The sequence below is a fragment of the Melanostigma gelatinosum genome, assembly GCF_949748355.1.
Source record: "Melanostigma gelatinosum genome assembly, chromosome: 22".
NCBI lineage: Eukaryota > Metazoa > Chordata > Actinopteri > Perciformes > Zoarcidae > Melanostigma > Melanostigma gelatinosum.
In genome coordinates, this window is record NC_136655.1 from 13,661,365 (window position 1) to 13,685,044 (window position 23,680).

At 46.9% G+C, this 23,680-nt stretch overlaps 1 protein-coding gene across 2 annotated transcripts; it reads left to right on the forward strand.

Annotated features, from left to right (window-relative positions):
• The first annotated feature begins 123 nt into the window (after positions 1 to 123).
• On the forward strand, positions 124 to 21,664 carry gas2l3 (growth arrest-specific 2 like 3). 2 transcript variants are annotated; one of them, XM_079294826.1, is made up of 9 exons: positions 124 to 169; positions 10,336 to 10,391; positions 14,479 to 14,665; positions 16,136 to 16,254; positions 16,343 to 16,484; positions 17,769 to 17,832; positions 17,906 to 18,047; positions 18,617 to 18,721; positions 19,301 to 21,664. In XM_079294826.1, exons 2-9 carry the CDS (start codon positions 10,368 to 10,370, stop codon positions 20,666 to 20,668), a joined length of 2,151 nt encoding a protein of 716 aa, XP_079150952.1. In that variant the 5' UTR covers positions 124 to 169; positions 10,336 to 10,367; the 3' UTR covers positions 20,669 to 21,664. The 2 variants fall into 2 exon arrangements, with proteins under 2 accessions (XP_079150952.1, XP_079150951.1); XM_079294825.1 differs by lacking the exon at positions 124 to 169 and adding an exon at positions 8,232 to 8,387.
• Positions 21,665 to 23,680: the final 2,016 nt, after the last annotated feature.

The following is a 23,680-nucleotide window of genomic DNA, read 5'->3' on the forward strand; positions in this document are numbered from 1 at the left end:
ATGAGTGGGTTTTCATCATTCAGTAAAATCACACTCAGGTGAGCTCGTGGCCCCGCCCCCGGCGGAACGGGCGCTCTGATTGGCTGATTCGAACAGCGCTGCCCATAACACACAGCAGCGGAGAGCACAGACTTTCTGCTTGAAAACTCCACACCCGTCACTGTTGCTGGTAAGTCTCAAACTTTTCCTTCATTTCCGTAGAAATAAAAGGGTTCAGTTTGTCCGAAAAGTTTTCGCCCTGTGAGGAGAGAGAGAAAAAAAGGTTTTCCTCCCGTTTCTCCCCAAAATGAGGGAGCCTCGTGGAAGCTGCTGGCAAAAATGCTCACAATAGTTATTTTGTGTCCAAGTGAAGTCCAGTGTGTTGTTAAACTAATACGTCCCACTCAAATATAGATACTTGTCTTGGCAAGCTGACAGGAACTCAGAGTTAACGCAGTGTTTGAAGTATAATGCACGTTAAGCTTCATGTCTATGTTTGATTTTTGTTGCTTTTTTGACTAAAACGTCGAACACGCAGCTAGCTATCAGTGACAGTGACGTCACTTTCACCTAAAGGCGGTGGTTCTGTTTGTGGCTCAAATGTTTTAAATAAACGATGCACGGTCTTCTTTCGCGCGAGCCACAATTGCATTTCAAACAAGGCTGCAGTTTAAAGTCACAACCCTGCCCTGTACCGATTCCACTGTTACGTAATGACACTTAATTGACATTGACTGGTCTGAGCGTGCTTCTGGTGAGTGTGAAACAGACCTGCACGCGCTTGCCTTTGATTGACAGGTGGGAATAAACGGGTAAGAGAATCAGTAGTTTACAGGTGCAGTTGTGTGAAATGGTCTCTGAGGTGTTGCATGGTAATAATGTGTGGCTGCAGTGGCTGATCGTGGGATTAAGTGAGTGTTGTTTGTGGTGATTGCATTGGGAAGAGACGGAGGGTGAAATAGATTCCACTTTAAGCTGCTGTTTATGGAATGAAAGCAGACACACGCACTGCTTTACCCTGCAGGAGGTTTTCCTATTGTGCCACGACAATAGAGAGGGATACATGAACATGTGACAATCCTTGTTTCCCGTCTAAGGAAAGAGGAGGAAGTAAATGCTCTGCAGGTGCTTCCTGCAAACACACCAGGGAACTGCCATTCACACTGGCCATGCACCTTTTGTCCTCTCCACAGCAATATATCTGTGAACCACCTTGTGGTTTAGCTTGATGATCCTTTCGCTGCATTCGTTCTATACATATACACATATGTAGAATAATACTATATATATATAATCGCTGAGTAAGGAGATGCGGTGTTGTTGGGGGGGTCTTGGACCAGATGGCTAAATTAATATTTCCACATCCAGTGACATGTTCATTGGATGTTGCCTTTTACACCATTACACAGAACGTGACAACAACATTGTCCCACACTTATGTAACTAATCAGCACACCGTCCAATAATTTCCACTATTGATCCCAAACAGCAGTTGGCTCTGCTGGCTTTCACCTGCTCAGCTGTTGAAGTTGAATGTGCGCCACGCGTTAGCAGCTAATTTAGCTATTGTTGCTATTTGCCGAAGAAGATCTTGCTGTCAGTCTGCACTCCAACCATGGAAAGTCATGAATCAAAATGAACTTCTTTTTTTTTTCTGAGTGAACACTCTCCAGAGACACTCTGACTCCCTGGCGTTAGTTTCGTCTGGTGATTTTTATCTGTGAGCTGACTATTTAAAGCTGCTTATTGATATTTTTACCTTGAACAATGGAAACAATCACTGTTTGTAAGAGGAAAGCTGCCCCCAAGTGGCCAAAAAATGAATGGAAGTTGACTGTCAAATGTTTCAAACGGTATCTAAACTACCTTCGTGCAGCTTTAATTTCATATTCTGTAGGACCATATGATGAAAGCAGTACAATAATACAGGTCATGCGTTCATTCATTCAAACTTAACCAGCTTGACTGGGTTTTGTTTGATTGTGGGCTGGGAGTGATGTTCACGAACAGTATCTGATAAAGCAGCTACTTTTGAGTCCATGTAACGCTTGTTTACCGGGCTTCTTCGTGATGACGTCGTCCTTCAGATCTGTGGCCAGATCACTGGAAATGCAGCACGGCCCTCTGTTTCAGACCAAGCTGTCACTGCTCAGCTCTCAGTGAATGAGTAGCAGCCCCACTTCAAACTTCATCTTCATAACCACCATCTGCTTGATCTTTGGCATCAGGCCCTGCAGTTTGGGCCTGCCAGGGTTCCCGAAGGACGTTGAGGCCAAGGCCCATGGACACACACACCAGATGAGACAAAGAAGGCTTAATGAGTTAAAAATGCATATATGGGCTGCGTGTGGACACAATGGAGATGATAATGAAATCTTGGATTACCCTCATTTATTTAGGGTACAGTTTACAGGACGGGAATGGTGGGGGCTGGTGTGTGTGTTTCGTTATTATATATCTGCATGCAGCATGTGGATACTGTAAATAGTTGGCGAGTAAAGCATATAAATAGACATAAACATTTCTACGATGTAAGATAACTGATTAATCAGCGTATTTTAAATCCTAATGTGGATACAGTCATATTTTTACATTTTAGAACTAAAATCTTTATCTGGAGGCTGGTGAAAAATGCCCCCCACTAACTAGGATTATTATGTGACAAACAAACGTGGCTCATTAGGCTGAGCCTGACGACCCTCTCGCGTCTCCTTGGCCTGACCTCCTGAGAGGGGAAGGGGCTGTTTAGGCTACACAGGCTTATCTAAACTGACCCTGGTGAAGCTTCTTACACGGCAACAAGGGTTGTTTTGTTTGGACGTTACGGATCTCAGTTTGTGGTTAACAAGTCCTCGATGATTGACAGAACTCACAAAGACTTTTGGTATAACAGAATCTAAAATATCCCACGTGAGGTGTTATCAGTAAAGAAAGGGTTCACGTGATTAACCAATGTTGACCGAAAAGGAGTAGCCCAAAAACACTGGTAGGTTTAAAGTAGCAGACGTCCATTATACTGGCCGGGAGTGACGTTTGCAATCAAAATGTCCCTGAGACCGTTTGCTCCCTTCTGCTACGCCTCTGTCAACAGTTTCACGTCCCGGTGTGTTGAAATTAACACGTGATACGAGGTTCATTATGGGATGACCGGCGGTTGCAAGAGTTTTGAAAATACCAGCAGAGGAAAGGTCAACGGTCAGGTTGGCGCGCTAGTGAGCTCAGGTATTTCAAACTGCTGGCCTGCTTGATGCCTGCGCTGCGACTGAAGCAATGATGTCATTGCAGTCAGTTGGCCTGTGTGTGTGTGTGTGTGTGTACGAGGTCAGCAGAAATGGCTCAGAGCGGGCATCTTGCCAGGTCTGCTGCAGCTGAAAGGATGCTGTGCCTGCCTGCGTTGGACACTGCTGATTGACTCAACCGACTGATTGCTGACGTGTGTGTGTGTGTGTGTGTGCGTGTGGGGGGGGGGGGGGGTGGTATTTAAGAATGAGGAAGATGACTGTGGAAATGGAAAGTTTCAAACTGTTGGTCCATGCTTTGCAGTTGGCAGAGAACGGTGCCGTGGTGGGTGGGAAACGGACGAGTTGTAGTTTGTCCGTAGCTCCATGAAGTAATGTTTTCAGTCAAAGTTAGGAAGTGTGGTTTAGTGGGACGCAGTGACATAGACACACTATCGCCGGCCTCTGCATGTTTCATGCAAACCAGTGCATATGATGTCACCTGACTGCATCACACAGCCCCCATTCATTCATTCATGTTTTCATGAACGACGAAACATAAAGCATAGAGCTCCTCGTGAAGCCACTGTTAAACATTGGAGGCACCGTTTGGACATCGTCTTCTCGTAAACTGGCGAGTATTAGTTATTTAGTGTGTGTGTTGCTATTTCAAGGTTTGAAATGTGAGGAGTCTTTGTCAAGTCCGCTCATCTTAGATGTTGTGTTCAGTTAGCTTCTTGTATCTTCTGCTGAGGGACGATGAACATTTTCTATTTTCTAAGGCTGCAGGACCGACGTAAAGATGTCCTTTGGAAAGCAACAAGAGTTTTTAAAGGGGCTAGTCAATGGACAGACATGTTTTGGATACAGATGTGTCTAATTGTATCTTCCGTTTGACCCAAGGACAGTTTTGTGTGGTGGCTCACATGCAAGCCGATTGTCCTTTTTGTACTCATCCTGAATCAGCTCGCGTCTGCTCCTTTGCTGGCGACGGTTATGTAAGGCAGGGCGGGGAGCCTGATCCTGAGTCAGCAGCGAGGGGCTTTGAAATCCCGGTGATGACCCCGGATGCGTGTTCTGAGCCGTGGATTAGCATCGCACAAATCAAAATGGGATTGGCAGGTGGCTCCCACTCATTCAAGCCTTTAAGATGGACTTTACTCACCGTGTCTCACCTCTAAGGAAAAGACTGCTCTATCAAGGACGAGAGGAAGGACGCCAAGAAATGTTTAATCCTGCTTGAAAGGGGGGGGGGGGGGTCGTCCTTTAGCATGGAACACGGTGATGAGCAAGCTGGTACAGGCCCGGGGAATCGCTTTTAGAAAGTTAAGTTTCATTGAAGATGTTGTTCGACAACAGGCCGTTGACGTATATTTACTTTTTCATTCTACTCATCTGAATGAGTTCCCCTCTCGCAGCCGGGCCCCATCTGCAATGAAAAGGGGGGAAGCCGAGGCTCCAAATGAAACGATCCACCGACAGGGTAATTAAGTCCAGACACAAAGGGCTCAGCAGGAAGGAGTTTAATAGAGGGGGAGTTGGTATTCTCTGGGGGGGAAGTTTGGCCGAGCAGAACCCTTTAGGAGCGCAGGAGGTTCACTGGCCCGCAGCCACTTCACACCACGGGTACTGGGTACACAAAGGTATTACTCATCCGTTTCTGTCTGCTCAAGTTATCAAATGAAAGGCCTAAAAATAGGGCCTCTTCACGCCGAAAACCTCAAAAAAAGCTTGTGTCCGGGAGCTTGCCTGATGATCCGACAAGACTCCATCACATGCGGAGTGTGTACAGCAGAGCCAATTATCCCTTTAAAAAAAAAGTGTTTTGATTTATTAAAGGTGGCTGAAAGCCCACAGCTACTGTTGGGTATACAAACAAGTCAGACACGTCATCTGTAAGCCATGCTTTAATTGTAGAGAATGAAATAAAACAATATTTTTCCCGTGAGGGACCACTGCACGTTCTTTAAACTGCACATGGTCGACTTTGGTTTTATTTTTTTGGTCATCATGTCTCCCCTGACAAATGCACAGCACCATGTAGTGGAAAATCGAAAGGACATCAGCGCCTGAACATTCTACTTTTAACTCATTACATAATGCGTTCTCATTTATTCCTCTTTCTTTTTTTTTTTGCACTTATGCACGGGTGCTCTCATGCACCGCCGGAGCACCGCCGGGCTGCATGCGTGCGCCACGTGCTGGGTGTGTGTGTGTGTGTGTGTGTGTGTGTTGTGATGACGGAGCGTCGTGGAGGTGGATGCTACTCTGCTGTCTGGAATAGCGTTGATCCTCTCAAATTATTACTAGCTGGGACCAGAGAGAGGGGAGGGAGAGAGGTGACCTGCGTGGGCAGCATGCGGACAGATGTCTCACCCCCACCGTCAACAAAACATATACAGCATCTATGTTTAGTTCAGACTAAAGGGAAGCTCGAGATCCCTTCCCTTTAATAGACTCCCAGTCTATTATATTGCTCATTTGTACTAGGACAAAGGCAATTCCTTTCATTTACTCAGGAGGAAGTGTATTGTGTATTGAGCACTTTAAGGAGAAAACAGGCTTCGTAATGAGGAAGGTTGGCTAAATTAGTTGGAGCACTTTGTTTACATTGATACAGCCCTTTAACATGTGTGGGTGCGCTGAGACAAATTGACACAGTCGTCATTACATTCTTTATTTAGTTTGTTTGTGAATGTGTGTCGGAGCCCTGCAGGTCTGGTACCACGTCAACTTTGAAGTTTAATTGGCACTAGTGGAAATGCAGTTACGATCTGCATGGAATCTGAATATTGCGCAACTAATCTGCAGTTTCTTTCATTGCATACATGTGTAATGCTTTTTTTTCTTTTTTTTACACAAACATCTGGAAACATCATCTGAAGTTGACCCTTTTTAAAAGGTGGTTGAGTCCATTCCATGTGGAAATGGTGTTTTTCCTGAGGGGATGAAACCCACAACAAGGCTTTTTATTTGGCTCATAACGAGAAATACAGGTTTATCAACCCAAACCTGACCAGGGTCTTTAGTGTACCGGGTTTCTCTGCCTCAGTGACTCAGTTAATCCAAACGTGTCTTAAGAAATACAGGAATGGTTCTCATGTGCACCAGAACAAGCGCTAATGTTTGAGCTAACCGAATGGGGAATTGGGGTTCTCGGAAAGTTCTGAATCCCCTCCTTGTTCTGTGGATGGGGCTTTCTCAGAACGGCCAAGCGATGATGGACTAACAGCTGCATACAAATCAAAGAAAATCTGCCAAGTCTTCTGGAAGCTAACATCTTGCTTGCGGGGAGGCGGCGGCGGAGGAAACTGCACGTTTGACAGAAGAGTGCCGGCACTGTCCGATGTCTTGTCTCCCGGCAACCGTTTAGGGAATGTGCGTGGTCGTGCTCTGTGTCACCGTGTCGCGCCCTGCCCTTTCCAGCGTGCCACTCCCAAGTTCACCACCATTATAAAACGTGTTTTGTCTTTGCCTCCCCCTCTTTTTTTTCTTTTTTTTGTTTGGGCTCTGATTCTCTCGCCCTCCTCTGCGCTTGACATTTGACTGTGTGTGGGTGCCTTTGGTCCCTGTAGGGAGTCACGCTCTCAGGCTCCGCCGGGGCCCCAGATGCACACAACTGGAGTCCGGAGCCAAAGATTTGCCCTTTTTGTCCCGTGTTGTTCAGAGGGAGCCTTCTCGCACGCCTGCATGCTGAAAAGAAGCAGAGCTATTCTGGATTGTTTCCCTCTTTTCAAATCCTAAATGTCGCCCTTCGGTCACTGTTTCTGGTTTATTCCCCTTTGAGGCCTTGAGGATGTTTCTTTGAAAGACTTCGCTGACCCTTTTTGAAATCCTCTCAGGCTCGTTCTAGATGCCACAAATCAAGCTCGATCATTTAGTAGCCGCGCTTTCATTCAATTGTCAAGAGAATTTTAAGAGTCTCTTGAAATGTTGCAATAAAGAAATACGGATTCCATTAACTGTTTTAGAGCGAATAAACTGCTACAGCGTAGTTTGGTCAGAAGTTGGCTCTTTAAGCTACGCATGTCGGGTCATCTGCCAGTAAGCAGTGTAGAAGACGTAGAGAACCCAAAACAAGTTGCTCTCTAACTATCTGAGATTGAAACAAAATGAAGAGAGACCTTCAGAAATTAGTTTTCCACCAAAAAACACCTCAAGCAAGCGCAGAAACATTTTTCACATTTGCGGATAGGTTCGCAAATTTGTCAGTTTCCATACATTTTTTCATATTTCTATGCTCGAGAGTTTCAGATTCTAAAGACTGCCATTGACTCTTTGAATAGCACAGGGTATCATCGGTGCATTGAAGAATCCACTTCTTTCCATGTTCCTGGGTATTCAGTCTTGCGCGTGATCCGGTGCCCCAGGACACCTGACGTAATACCATCACGGTGCGTTCACAGAGCGGGCCTGGTGAATGATGCGTCTGCTAAACTGCACTGTAGTCATCAGAACAGCTGTTGGAAAAACAAACATCTGTGCGTCTGACTCGAGCGTGTGACGTCATGTTCTTTGCGCTCTTTTAGAGATTGCTCTCTCCAAGGAAAATGAACTTGTTGGTGTTTCACATGGAGGTGCAGCTGTCCTCTCTTGACGCCGACGTCCACCGCCATCACCAAACGGAGAGACGAGCTCACTGTTTTCCTGCTTCCCACCCCAAACTTTGTGCTGAGTGCTGGTCGGAGGAGGAGAAGTGTAGTGGTGGGACTAGAGGGAGGTGGGGGATGAAAAGGACGCACCTCACTTAATTTCATCCTTCCTGGTTCTGGTTGGGGAGTTCCTGGTTTGGCTGCTGGCTTGTAGATGTGTGTGTGGTGGGGAGGAGTGTGGCAAGCTAAGAAAACAATGGAGGCTTTGTGAGAGGGTCCCGCCGTGACAGGATTGTTGGGGGTCAAAGGGGAAGGGGGGTGGCCAGGGTTTAGCGAAGCGTAGCCACTTCATTAGTCAGGGCTCACTGTTTGCACCTCCTCCTCCTCCCATCCATCCTCCCTCCCTGTCATTCTCTCGCCGCCGCTCACTCGCGGAGCCACAGAGGGAAGAGAGAGACGCTCTGGCACAGAGAGCGCAGCGCAAATGGGTTTTAACTCGGCACCGACGAGGATGTGCTTTTGAGGCTGATCGCAGTTGTTTGGCGGAGCTACCTCGCTCGGCAACCGTACCTCTGTTTTGTTTTCTTCTTGTCCTGAGGTAAGTTACCTCGTCATCCCGTCCTCGACCGCTGACTTTGCATCTTCTCTTCCCGAGCTGCAGATTTTGGTGTCTGATGACGGCACGCAGCACTCTCAGGCAGGATGAACAACAGAGGATGTGATCTTGATGCTTCCTAATGCGTTTCTAGATGAGGATGCAGGAGTTTTATTTTTTGCTTTTCATGTAAATGTCATCACTCTGCGCGGGATGACATGGGTGTAAAACACCATGCGGCTAGAAGTTTCACAAACCCATCTTTGTGTACATTGTCGGGTTTATGTGAGGTGATGTTTGTATGTCTGCGGAGCATGGGGAGGGGGGGGGGAGACTATTGCCTCAGCTGTGTTGACCAAATTATCAGTGTTATTAGGATCCACTTGCCTGTGATTGCTTTTGCCCCCCCCCCCCCACCCACTGCCTCTCTTTGTCAAACGCACACCCTCGGGGACAGTTGAGCGTCGGGGTGATCCTTCACATCCTGTGTGGGACTAACCTCATCACGTCCTCGTGGGAAAGTCCGCTCCTCTCAAACTCACTGCGAGTCGGGAAAAACAACAACATCCCGGCCGCTTTTTACCCAGCGGGCCGTTCGCAGCACCGAGTGCTCGTTTGCGGCTTCTATCAATGTTCAACTGTCCTTTCTAACGTTACTGCGTTATCACACTACATGGTAGCGCCATAGTATTCTACTCTTCCAGCCGATTCATTGGGATGCCTTGCGAATTTTAAATTGACTGTCTTGTAAATTAGATAACTCGCTCATTACAGAGTGAATACAGGGAGACCGCAGTGTTTGTTTTTCTTCCTGATAGCTGAGGCTTTTTACAGAGGAATCATTATGACAGTGAAGGTGTACCGTCGGTGGAAGAGCCACATGTCTGAAGATTGTGCAAAGGACTGCTCGTACTAGATGGGATAATCGGAGTATGTTCTGTATGGAGCTTAAAAATCATTTGGCTTCACGCAAGAACCTCTTCTAACAGATTTGCTCATTTTCACGTATTGTGTATTTTCTCTTGGGTACAAACACATTTTACGAGTTTTCCAGAGCCTTTGTAGGAGTCGTGTACAATTTTGTAAATCTTTCCCCTCATGGTTTGTTTATTTGATTGCACTGACAACATTTTGAGATTGAAAACCGACATATATTACACAAAATAATTCCACTGACTCCGTTTGACTCTGCGAATCGAATTAGAGGCAAATATGATTCTTAAAGTATTCATATAGCCTAACGACCTATTTAAGTAGCAGTCATCGATGGCCTCGCTGTAGTGAGACATTTGTCACATGGAACCATTTCTTCTTTATTTTAGTGACAGTGCGAAATTCAGGTGACACGCTATTAACTTGTTATTGTTCCCCATCCCTTGACTTTAGCAGGTCCTTTGATTCTGCTGCTGACGCTGTTAAAATGATTTATTGATCTCTGACAGCAGGACTTCAATATAGGACATGTGGAGCCTTATATGGTGTTGTTGGGGGTTGCTGATTTCCATTCTAATGACAGCACGCTCATTTATGCACAGGTGCCATTCACCATGTTTATTGTTGGTTGTTTACAGTTATCTGAATTTAGGCCACGGTGGTGGGACTATTTCAATTAATCCGTCCGCGCAGCATGTCTGCTGGTTGTCCGGTAACTCCAAGGTGACGACGAGACTCCTGGGCGTCCCGGCTCCAGGCTGCTGTTCACCAATAAGTGCTTACAGTATGTAATAAATCTCCTGCCTTTAGAATAAGCTAAGCAGCTCATCCTATCATGGCTCATCTTGACACAGACATGAGGGTGGTGTCAATCTTCTCATCAAACTCATAGCGAGGATGTTTGTTAAAATATGGACCAATCTGAACCTCATTCACACTCTGAACTGCAACGTGACAGATGTACAACATGCTTCTTTTTTTTAAATTTTTTTTATCATTTTTTCTTATATCTCCACAGAATGAAGAGGTGAATCATCCGTGATCGCAGTCATGGCTGTCCAGACTGGCATCCAGGTAGGCTCATCATCTATATTGGATTAGGGGCACTTTGATTGGCCCGGTGGGGACATTGGATTGTGGATAGTGGTACAGTTTGGAGATGACAGAGGACGAAGAAAACGTCACATGGCTGTATTTTCAAATCTCTACATTGACTTGACCTTAACATAGCGCCCTCTTTGGGTCGATCAGTATCATTGTTTGTGTCCAGGCAGTGAGTCACATATCTGCGTGCCACTTTGGGGGAAAGTTTTCCCAGACTGCCGTAGTTATTCCGGTTAAATAAAGAAGTGCAGACATCTGTCTCCCTCTCGACAACTGCGGCGAGCCCACCTGTGTTTCAGCGCGCCGTCCTGTTGTTGTGCGTGTCAGACGTTCCACTGCTCGGACCCCGAGGAGCTTCTCCGCACATTTTTTAGGGGGAGTGGGTGGAATATTCAAAACCTCCTTCTTCACCCCCCCCCAACTTTGCAACGAAATGTCAGCCATCCCAAAACAACAAACGTATTGTGTTACAGATTTGTCACATGGCAAAGCACCTCTCTGAGAAAAGGCTTCGCTCTCGCTCTCTGTCATCTGGTTTGGAATAGTTCTGGCTCTCCCCGCCCTGTCTTGGACCGTGAATATACAAAAATATGCATCCCAGTGCTGTGCGCACAACATGTGGTAGGAAACGTCTCGGGCGGATGCCGACGTGTTGACGAGGCTGTGAAGTTGTTGATGATCTCGCTTCAGATGCACTAAAAGATGGTGTTAATTAAAGGGTTGGTCTCTGCCAGTAGATAGTTTGCTTGGTTGTACAGGCAAAATGATTGCTACTTAATCTGATAAAAATGGAGCGATGACATTTTGGACAGACGTGGACATAAACGGCGATGCCGTAATTGTGTTTTTTTTTTTATAATCTTCTCCTTTTAGTTTCAACTTATTTTATAGTGCATCTCATTCCAATTCTGTACCAAAAACAACAGTAGGTGGTTTATAATTAGCATTGTCTATAAAAGATACAGCCCAAATGCTCTCGTTTGTCTGTCGCGGTGCGGACATGTTTCGTTAAATCCTGCTTAAACAGGAGAATAAATCTAGAACAAAGCGGGGGGGTTTTGGGTGTAATCGAAGGCACCCTGTGAGAGTATTGATCCATCTCAGGCTGCGGTGACGCTGCAGAGACCGGGACTGCTCATCGAGCTCAGCTCGGAGCTTCACTGCTCATGTAGAGCACGATCGCAGCCGATAACTGGTCGCACTCTTGACTGCCCTGTTCACCCGTGCTGGAAACGCATGCAGTCATGGGAGTTTAAGCAGCATACGCGCACATCTATTAATGCAATTGCAAACGATAATGTCTGCAGGTTTTGGTGTCGTGCCTCGGATGTCTGAGCAAACGGCAGACATCTTCTGTCATGGCTGCGACTAGTCGCCCAGGGGCTAAAAACGTGCCGCCTCTGAGTTTACTTGATGGGAATTTTGAATTTCTCAACACATAATCCTTCATTTCAAGTTCAGAGAGCGGAAGCTGGTCAATGAGCAGGGCTAGTTGTCTGCTTGTAGCATCTTTGACCGGTAGCTGTAGAGAAACACACACACACACACACACACACACACTCTCTCTAAATGACCAAACAGAATGCCCTCTACGTATTTGAAAAGAGCAGCATGACCCCGTTAGTTCAGCCCGGCCAAACCAAACCGCTCTGGGTTTAGTTGTGATCCTCGCAACGTCAACGACCAGGCCATGGTTTGACATGTTTGGGAAGTCAATATAAATCTATGCAAATGTCCCATTGCATAGGTGGGAAGCGGTGCTTTTTAGATTGATCAAAATGTAACTTTTAGTCGCTGAACATCGGACAAAGCAGCCGAGAGAAAAGAGCAGTGAGGTTTTTCATGTCGCCCGCTTGCTTACAGGCTTCATATACATGAATCGTTGACGCACGAGATGATGCAGTCATGAGAGCAGCTTGTGTAATGAGACGGAGAACAGCATCATCATGAGAAAAGATCATGAACATGTGCATCGTTTTTGCCAGATTTACATGAATTCTCTTTTTGGGGGGGGGGGATTAATCGCTAATTCCCACTTTCCCCGTTGACCGTGCTGCTATTGGCTATAGTTTCAGAGGTCCGTCATCCTTTGTACCAAGTGGCTCAGGTTAAGAGTATCCGATAAGCCCCTCCCACATAAATAGTAACATACAGGCCTCTCGGTATGCTGCATTTCGTAGCGAGATTGCCAACCCGCATTCCAGAAGTGATGAAAGAAAAACAGATTAAGCTGCATTACGTCTCTGTCCCGTCGTCTTTTACGAAACTTCTAAACGCTACACTACGCTGCTTTATTTTCTAATTAGCTGGATGTGGAGAAAAGGTGCATATGTTGTGAACCTACAGCGCGCCGTGTGTGTGTGTGTGGGGGAGGGGGGCTCATCCCCTTTGAAGTGAGGTAACCTTTTTGCAGTTTGGAACATCAGGTGTTTTTGCCACTTTCTCCCGCTTTGTTTTACGTGCGTGCTCAACAGTCCTCCCCCAACCACCGTTTTGGGTTCAAAGGTCAACCTGGAAAAAAAAATAACTCAGAGCAATGACGTCGCTTTTGACAATCATTTGTTTGCATGTCCCCGATCCTAACACTGAGCCAAATTGATCAAATTGAATCTAAATGGGTCAGTCGAGTGTTAAAGAGGCATGAAGTTCAACGTACTTGTCACAGAGCGTACTACTGGGCTTGGGAAAACTGTTGTATACCGTCTTCTTTACAAAGTTGGAAAGTAAAAAACAAAACAAAAAACCCTGATGTCACCAGGGTGATGTCGGCTTGGGCCTCGGTAAAGCCTGCGTTGTAAACTGGAGTGTGGGGTTTGGAAGGAGTGGTCATTTTGGATGCAGGTGGACCTGAGAAAGATGCCGTTGAGTTGCATCATGGGAATTGTAGGATTGACCCACACTTGAGACTAAAAGTCAGCATATCTTTACTTCTGCTGCCTCGATTTCAATTCGTTTTTCAATGAGATTCCCCCATTTTTACGGGGGTGTGATACTAAATCACTGCACTGAGGAGTTAAAATGTTTTCAGTTATTCAACATGAAAGATTTAAGTTTTCATTTTTCTCGAGGCCCCAACAACACCGGGGCCTTGTTTTAATCACAATAACCCATTCACTGCAGCGGACGCACTGCTTCTGGATTGCTCGACAACATGGGATGGACACGAAGATTACAGGCTGTATCTCAACAGAATAGAGGGGGGGGGGGGGGGGGGGGGGGGGGGTTTATGTAATGTCTGGAAGTCGTCATAGTGCACATCTGCCGCTGGTTTCTAGATGGCCCCTCCTGTCGCCTGGGAACAATTAGAAAGAACATGTGAATAACATCTTGCTGTTTTTGAGGAACAGAAGCTTTGTTGTTCTATACCTCTTTGAATCATTTAAGGTATTGACAACGATTTTAGTTTTAAGATGATGCATAATTTGTCCTCCTTTTGTCTAACTTGATGGCGCAGATTGGCAGCACGAGAGAGGACATGGAGTAGAGAGATGGATGTGATGGGACACCCGCTTCAGGCACCGAGCCCTGGACTGAACCATTTAAGCAGTCGAGTGCAACGTCATTCAGTCGTCTCTCTTCTCACTTTTTAGATTTGCTGCAAAATGAAAGAAATGGGTTTTATTTCGGCGCACGATTAAAGACGTTCAAGAAAACAAATATTTATTTTTACTCCGAGCGTGCTGTGGACTCCAGCAGAGCACAGAAGTGTCCATGACACGTCCTGCACGGATGGGTCCCTTAAACATCTCTGATGGTCTAACAGAGCGAGCCTGAATGGTAACTAGAGTATGATAATATGTTGGACGTGGAGAACCGGCTAACCTATATCCAGGGTTAAAAAGCCACAAGGCGTTTCTGTTGTACAGTGTGGAGGACGTGCCCGGACTCATCGCCCCATGAGGGGGGAGAATTGGTTCTGCGCTTCTTTAAAGTGTAATGTCTTAAAAGCACGACTAACGGACAGGACAGCACTCTGATCAGCCAACACGTAGATTGTTCTTTGTGTGTATAAATGGTTGGTAATCTCCCGTCCTCTATTCCCTCCCCTCGCCTCCAGGCGTGGTTCGGCGAGAAGTTCGATGCCCCGTTGCTGAGCCCCAGGAGCCCTCGCAGCCCGCTGGCTCAGCGGCACGGCCCCGGGCTCGCAGACGTCTTCCAGTACGACCAGTGGCTGGCGGTGCGACATGAAGCCACCCTGGTACCCATGCAGGAGGATCTGGCCATCTGGCTCAGCGGCATGCTGGGTAAGAGCTGCATGCCGACTACAGCTTTCAGTGTTTTCTTTTCTCTCATAGTCTCTTTGCCCCCCTCTGACGGTCTGGTATGTTGTTTTGACATCTTTCAGGGAAAACAGATTTTTTTTCTGTCTGATATCGTCTTAAATACAGTGCAGCGGCACGGATACATACAACAGATTAGATTTGTCCAAACCTCTGCACATGCAGGACTCTAACCGTATACTGTACATGTCGTACTTGCTTTGCAGTGTCATTTTCTGTCCAGCTCAAAGATGGCGGATACTTAGCCTCTCAAAAGACAAAAATTTACTTCTGGTTTTTCTTTCAGGTTCACCTGGTTTTTTTTTTTCTTTTTTTTTTTTTTTTTTGTGTCAGAAGTCGACCTTTTCACCCCCACAGTCAAACAACTTAACTTGCATTGCCATTGTCTCTGAAACAAATGTCAACGCACATGGAGCACATGTCTGCTTCCAGTTCTTCAATATCACTAATGCAACAAATATTATGCATTTATTTTGGGGTCCACATTTTGCAGTTTGCCGTTCCCAAATTCTTTGATTTTTAAAAGTGGTTGCCACTGATGACAACTCAAACTGATTGCCAATGACGACCTGGCAGCTCGTACTGTTAAGTCCTGATGTGTGAATCAACACTGGGCGGGTTGCATGCTTACTATTCCCCCCCCCCGGCTAGGAAAAATACCGAGTCGCAATCGACTCCCATGTAATTGGATTTGGACGCTGCCGTTTCCAACAGCAAACAGAAACTGGGAGTGAAGCGAAATCCCTCATTTCATCCGCCGCTACTATTATACTGACGTCTATTGTCCTCGATGATACAATGGAGCAGTGAGGAAACTGAAGCTGACTGGGAACCGACTCCATTGTTGCCGGGTGAAACTGTTTTTTAAGAAGCAGACCGTTGCACTTTATTTCTCATGAGGAATGTGGGCAGGCACCGAACACTCTGCATGAGCTATTGGTACCGCGACCGCCATGACCTGCGCCCCACGTTTCTTTTTCGTCTTTTTAAAAGCGATCTGGTCGTCAATCCCGTGAGAAACGGGTGGCGTGCAGCGGGTGACGGTTTCAAGCCTCGAGGCCTGACTGTTGTAGCGGGGAGAAAAACACTTCTTCTGTTGCACAGTTATGGCTTTTTTGTTCTTCTGGGTTTTGTCCCCAATGTGAGTTCAGTTCCCATGGCCTTTGTTGAGTCTCCTAGGGCGGTGATTTACAACAAGGGGTCGTGGGAGCCCCGTAAGAGTGCGTAGGGGAGTCCCGTGTTGAAAGGCAACTGACAGTGTGCCGTCTTTTTGTAACGTCGAAAACAAAAGACTCTGTAGAGGGGAAAGAAAAGTAATTTTGTATTAAATCTGGGCTGTAATTATTTTGTATTGGAGATGTGGTTTGGACTTACAAAACAAGACAAATCTCCTCCTTTATAAAGTTGAATTGCGCATCTCTTCCCTTTTTGCAGGCGAGGAGGTGCGAGCCGAGTTATTCATGGAGGAGCTGAACAACGGCGTGAAGCTGTGCCAGCTTATCGGCGTGCTGCAGACGAAGATCGCCCAGAGCTGCCCCTCCGCGCTCTGCAAGGTGAGTCAGACGGCGACCCGTCGTCCAAAGGGGCAGCCAGCAGCACACGTCAGACTCCTGATGTTGTTAATCATGAACTCCCTCGCAGCTGTTCACCACGGGGAAGATCGCCTGCAAGCGGGACGCCTCTCCAGGATCCTTCTTCGCTCGCGACAACACCGCCAACTTCCTGGCCTGGTGCCGCCGCGCCGGCGTGGAGGAGACCTACCTGTTTGAGTCGGAGGGCCTCGGTAAGAGCTGCAGCAGATGTCAACAAAACTATCGACTTCCTTCATCATTCTCTGTTCTGTGTGTCATCATTTTAAATTAGCCCTCCATCTCTGTTTGTTTTGGTTCTTCAAGTGAACCGTTTCTACTTAAACTCTATTCTCTCTCGCTCTCGCGTGTGTATATGTGTATATATATATGTGTGTATGTATATGTATGTATGTATGTATATAGATATATATATATATAGATATATCTATATATATATATGTAGCAGCCTTAACGTTGTTGGTCTCAGTAAATGTGACCTTTTTTTGAGCTTTAAGCAACAAGGTCATTGTTTGTTTGATACGACCTGGCAACCCGTTCCTGGTTATTGTAGATGTGCATCTCGCTTGTTGCAAGAATCCACAGTAACTTATTAAAGTGCTACTTCTGGTGCGCTGGCAAAGATTGTCACAACAACAAAATGTAAAAGAACTAAGCAACAGAAGAATGTCACCCCAATCGACCGGTGACCCTTTTATTCCGTCTTCCAGCAGCCATGCTTTAAACCTTGGAACCGGTATCATGATGAGTTTCCCTCTCGAGCTTTCCTTCCTGTAGCGAGCCTTGTTGAGTCAAAGACGGTTTTAAAATCACGGCAAAAGGAAGCTGAGACAAAGTAATAAAAAAAGACACCTTGTGCTGCCATATGCAAGAGCAGAGAAATCCTTCAGGAGTTCAATTAAGTCTTTACTCGGATGAAGACTTGATCTGTTCAGTAAGAACACCCGCTAACATGAACACAGTTAACTCCTCTTTACGGGTTAACGCGGTGTTGTGGAGGATGTTAACGGACTAGACAGCGGCTGTAAGCTCCTTTGCAGAGCTCTGTGGTTTAAGCCTCACTTCTTAATGGTTTAATAGGATCTATTGTGGAGAGCAATCGCCCTGAGTACTCACTTCATTACAAGCAATGGCTCTCCGAAAGAACGGATCGGGGCGGTTTCAGAAAGGCCGTACGTCTGCTGTGATTATACTTCATGCTTTATGTTTAATGACCATCCTCGTGCGACTTTTAAAGTTCTGCCGCCCCAAAGCTCTGTCCTCTTCTGCATGAATCACCCGACAACCCCTCAGGGAAGGACTAACTTTATCTTGCGTGCTCGCAGTGTCACGTTTCCAGAATGTAGCGCGTGCATTTTTTATTATCACACCTCATCCCCCTCCTTTGTGATTTCCGTCGTGTTCTGCTGAAGAAAGCCCGGGATGGCAGCTGCTGCTTCACATTATCTGACCCTAAACTGTTGCGTTTTCTGCCTCAGTGCTGCACAAGGAGCCCCGGCAAGTCTGCCTCTGCCTCCTGGAGATCGGCCGCATCGTCTCCAAGTGAGTGTTTGAACGCAGGAGAAAGAGAAGGTGCCAAAGGTCGACGCTGTGAACTCTGCTGTGTGTCCCTCAGGTACGGCGTGGAGCCTCCTGTGCTGGTGAAGCTGGAGAAGGAGATCGAGCTGGAGGAGACTCTGCTGCTGACGGAGGAGCCGCCTCCAGCCGTCAAAACCTTCAGCGTGTGCTGCCAGCACGGCGGCCTCTACCGGCCCGGGGTGAGTTCTGACCATGAACGGAAGCTAAAACACCGTACTGCAGTAGAACGGCCTCCCTCATCTTTACATGGCTGCTACCATTGCCATTACCGAGTACACACACGAGAGGAACTGTTGATGTGCCGCTCTCTCACCGAGCGGGGCGCCTCCAACACTTTCTAAATCATGGCTGATGGAAGTTGTGATGCTAACACCGTCAGTGTGGGGTGGGTTTATTCCCCCAAAACGAGGCTCTAATACCGTCAGTGTTCAGAGGAGACAGCTGGGCTAAAAATAACCGAGCTTATTCAAGATGAAGGCGGTTAATGCATATAACTAGTGTATTTGTTCCCAGATGCATATTTCCTTTTACACGTTCAAATGAGCAGTTTGTGAGCTGCAGCTTGGAGCAAATGCTGCCAGTTATTTTAGTCCGCTGTGTCTTCATGCCCTCGTCTCTCGTCTCCTCTTGGGAGATGCATTTTAAATATTTGTTTAATTCGACGGGTCACTGCTCGCATATGTTTACAAAGAGATTCCAGTATTTCTGCCTACATGGCCGCATCATGAGCCGCTTGTGTGTCTTGTAGGAGCACGGCATGGACGACCCACCCTGCAACTGTGCCAACAGAGTCTCCATTGAGTACCTGTCTGAGGGACGCTACCGACTGGGAGACAAGACCCTCTTTATTCGGGTGAGTGCTCTCTTCACATCAGTGATCCAGATCATTTACCGTAGTCAGTCGCTGAGTTGTTGAGCTTTTGAAATGTATTTAAGTTATATTAATATCTATTGTAGCAGTAAATTTAGAATGTAGTTCCATCCTGAAAATACAGAAAAAATAAATAAAGATGCAGCCAAAAGTTGTAATGATCAATTTGTGTCCTGCAAAAAGCAGAAGCACACTATAACTAACGGTACTGTGTAGTACAACCATAAATACGATTACGAGACGTAGTAGGAAATCCTCAGCGTGTGTGTGTGTGCGCGCGCTCTGGCAGTGATGCAACAGTCTTCACCACATCTCTGGAGGCTGTGATTGGACACATGTAAGCTCGTTACTCGGTAGTGGCGGATAGCGTTAGACGATTACATCATAATTACTCTGCTGCTGTCCGCGCTGCCAAGCCTCAGGACAGACTCATTTATAGATCCGCGGTGGCTATTTTGGGAAGGAATGCATCACTTCGGATTTGACTGCCTGCAAAGATCAACCAAACGTGTCTTTGGGGGGGAAACGTGTTTACCAGCTGATTTTTATTTCCCCACACAGATGCTTCATGGGAAACACGTGATGGTGCGCGTCGGTGGCGGCTGGGACACGCTGCGAGGCTTCCTGATGAAGTACGACCCTCTGCGAGTGTTGCAGTTCACCACTCTGGAGCAGAAGATCCTGGCCTTTCAGAAAGGCCCCCCCGGCCTGGGAGGTCACCGTGGCAATGCAGCTCCACCCCCTCCACCCGACATGGACCCCCTCGCCGCCGTCGATGACCTCATCTCGTCCTCCTCTTCCGCCTCGTCGTCGTCTTCCTCCTCCGGCTCGGGCTGTAAGGCGACGTCTGTGACCGGCGCGTGCCGCTCGTACGCCGCCTCTCCGGCCTGCACGCCCACGTTGCCCAGGAAGGGCGCCGCCTCAGCGCCCAAGAAGAAGCTGCATGCGACACCTTCCTCCCCCAGGAAGCCCACCCAGCTGCCCCTGCCCACCACCACCACCAAAGCTTGCACTTCTCAGCCTCCCAGCCCGGGGTGTCCGGGTGTGCAGGTCCATCGCAGAGCTCCGACTCCGTCCTCGGCTCCATCGAGTGGCCCTGCGGATCCGATCCCGGCCTCCAAACTGAAGCTCAGACCGTCACCGCGCGGCCCCGCCTCTCATCCCAGGAGCCCCGTCTGCCCCGAGCCGTCTTCCAAATTCCCCAAACCCTCCAGCCCCTGCACCTCTCCCATCGCCGCCTATGTGCCCCGCCCCGTCACCGCGCCAGCACGGGCCCCCGCCCCGAAAGATGCCCGGCCCCCGACGAGCACCAGCCAGCGCTCACGGCTCCTTGCGCAGCGCCGTCCGGGCTCCCCGGCCTCGCGCCTCCGTCTAGAGGCCGCCAGGCGGGTACGGATGGCCACAAGAGGTGCAGCGACATCAACTCCCCAGACCCGGACCCCCACCCCCAGTTCACGGGCGGCTTCCCCGGGGCCGCCGAAGCTTACCTGCTCCCTGCCGAAGAGCAAAGAGGTCGCAGCCAAAGCCAAGGGGCCCGCCCCGAACAAGGCGGCTGCTGCCCCACCGCGCGCTGCCCCACCGTGCGCTGCCCCACCACGCGCTGCCCCACCACGCGCTGCCCCACCACGCGGCGCGGCTGCTGTCCCCGGGCGGGTCCATGGGGGCAACACAGGCCCGTCTCCCAACAGCAAAGCCAATCGGACAACACCAGCCACAGCACAGAGGGTGGGGCGGAAGCAAGCAGCCACCACCAACCCCATCAATGGGAAGTCAACCCTAAAACCTGACGCGGCTCCAGGACTCTCCCTGGCCCTGAAGAAAACCAGCCCCAACGTCAGAGCTGTAAAGACGGAACCCGGCGTCTGCAAGAAGAGCAAAAGCGAGGAACCTTATTTTGAAATGAACAGTCGGAGGAGGCAGAGGACGTAACCCAACGGCGTCCAAAGACTTCACCAAAGCCAGCAGGCTGGTGGTCACACAGCAGCACTTGTTGGAACTCACTCTTCTCGTCACTAACCCTCATCAAAAAGCTTCTCGTTTTTGTCCATTGTTTTTGTCTTCAACATTTTTTTTATGTATTTCTTTTAAATCCAGGGTCAAAGGTGTCGCGTATGTCTTGTCTCCGTGGTGATTGAGTGGTCTTTTTTCGGGCGGTCAGCTAACTTAGTAAACACTGAAACTTGTTTACATTTTCACTCGTTACATGTGAAGCCGTTACGAATGATTTGTGTTTGCTGACTTTAGCAGAACAAAGGATATAATTGTATCGAACACTAACCTCAAAGCTTATTTTAGCTCATTACATCATCACAGGAAACAGCCATGGTTTAGTAAAAGGCACTTCGGTAAACTTTTGCAGGTAAACAGATTTTTTTTTTTATTCATTGCAAAGCAGCTCCGGAGTCCAGTTTCCTCCGACAGGTTACCAAAGTTGTGACATTTCTGGAGTTCAGTGACAACTGGAACACAAATCATGGTTTCTGGTGATTTATTGTTGCTCCCCAGTGAGATCGTACTGTCCACTGGTGGATATTCGGACATAACACTTGTGTCTGATATCTAGGTGGGAGGTTCGTCTCGATGGCGCTGGACAAGGCGTCATCAGGAACGGATCTTCCTGTCGTGTGCCTTCATCAGAAATGTCTCGTTTCTGAGCGGCATTGGAATGTATTAGATGGTCCGGGGGGGGCGGGGTTTAATGGTTTTTACTGATAAATTGCACGTGTTTTTATATAGTTTCTTTTGTTTGTAAAAATGTAGTTTTCTATGTGGTGTGTGTGTGTGTGTGTGTATGTATATATTATCAGTGAAGCTTTTCTTTTTCCTTGTTTGGCACTTTACAGGAACCGCCATGTTTGTCAGAATTTTTATGTTGATTCTGTCTCTTGTTCTTGTTTTTGTCATTTTGATTAATAAATGTTTTAAAGACTATCTAAAGTGTGTCACATTTGTCTTGTTGTTGGAATGCTTAACAGCATTCCAACTATTGTTCTTCGAATGTTTATTCAACTTCTTCCGTACATTTTCTGAAACTCTTCAATTTTTTTTTAAGCTACAGAAACCGTTCAACTATCAACATGTTCAGCTCTTTAAGGACACCCATGCTATGTCTTGTCATATTTTTAATCTTTAAACTTTTTTGAATTATTAAGCTTTTTGCACTTTTTTTTTTTAATGGGTTTCTATGGAGAAAATGTTCAAATCCTCTTAAACTTTCAAATCCTTCACCTTCCTCATACTTTCAGCTACAGACACCATTTCAACTTTCAAATGTTGAGAAAACTCTTAACTATTGCTGCATAATTCAGCTTTTTGATCTCTTTTAAACTTTTTAAACTGTCCCATTTTAACTTCTATTTTTTTTTTTTTTTCAGCCCTTTTCTGACTTTATAATGGGTGTGTATTGCGCAGCTTAGAGTGCGTGATGTCACCGCTAGAGTGAAGAGCAGCTTGAGATTCTTGTGAAAAAACATTTGTGTTTTGACACTGTGTCCACAATCTTCACTCTTCATGCATAATTTCTGGATGTCGAAGTAGCTAATATTGTCCTTGTAGAAAAAGTACTGTAGAATCCCACAGATTTCCACATTTGACACGGAAGCCGTTAATTGAGAGGAAAACCAACTTTCTGCTCCATAGAGACCAATGTTAAATTTTGCTTCAAAAACATCTTCCACAGAACACGGTACCCCATTTCTAGATCGCCAGTTAAGCCACATTTTTTACACTACAGACACAATTTTTACAGGATCTGTTCTTCAACTGATTCTTCCCCTCAATTATTAATATCGGAGCAATATGAGCTACGGTTATGGGAGTTTTGAGGATTAGTTTGAGAGGTGTTTCCCTGTTTTATCTCCATGAAAAGGCTGCAAGGAGTCCATCTCTTCTCCCCCCCCCCCCCCCCAACCCCATTTCAAAATAAAAGCCCCACAGAGAAATATAACTGAGCAAAATTGCAGTAACTGCAGTCTCGTGGTGTTACAACTAATCGCTGAGGAAGGTTTCAATCACACAGCCGCCTCCTTATCCCGCCCCCAGCTCTCACGAGTGTTGGGATCTAAAGGAGCGTGTTTGGGTTATCAGCATTTAAGAAACTGAATTCTTGACATCAATAGAATTATTGATGTATGTAACAATTATTAATGATTATTAATAACAACGGGGCACCACCCTGCGAACAGGGACCAATAACCAAACGATAAAACTAAGTCTCATAATTAGTAGTCACTCATAATGTCAACAGTCTGCGTATGACTATACATTCAGTGACAGTGAAGGTTTAAGTTCGAGCACAGGCTACTACATACAGTCTTATCAAATACATATGCACAAGTAATCACAGACGACTGCTCCTTAAAGTATAACAGAGTTTATTGAATCAAAATAATAAATGATAAAATCAATTAATATTGCAACCAACAAACGTTATCATACAATTTTATATGCCTAAACTAAAGAATGAATAAAATGGATGAGAGTGTATGTCTGTGTGTGTATGTGTGTGTGTGTGTGTGTGGGTCTGTGGGTGAAAAGGAAGAAGAGTCTTACAGCTACAGCTAGAGACTACAAAGATGGCGGCGTCGAGTGACGCTGGCCAAAAGGGGAGGGGCCTTAAGAACTACAGCTAAAAACTACAAAGATGGCGGAGTCGAGTGACGCGGGCCAAAATGGCAGAATGGGACTGCTGTATGTAATCACTGTGCCTGGGCAGCACGTGATGTGAGGCGCTCGTTTGAACGGGGTTCCCCAGGGGTAGAACTAGGAGCTGTGTGTGTGCGTGTTACGTGAGAGGAGGAAGGAGAAAAAGGAGCGAGAACTCGACGTGAATCACGCTTCGGCGTGCGATGTTGTAGTGAGCCTGAGTTTGCTGGTTCTATCATGCATACGTATACCGCTGTCGTCTTTGAACTGCCGGTAACTTATGCCGTGATAAGCCAC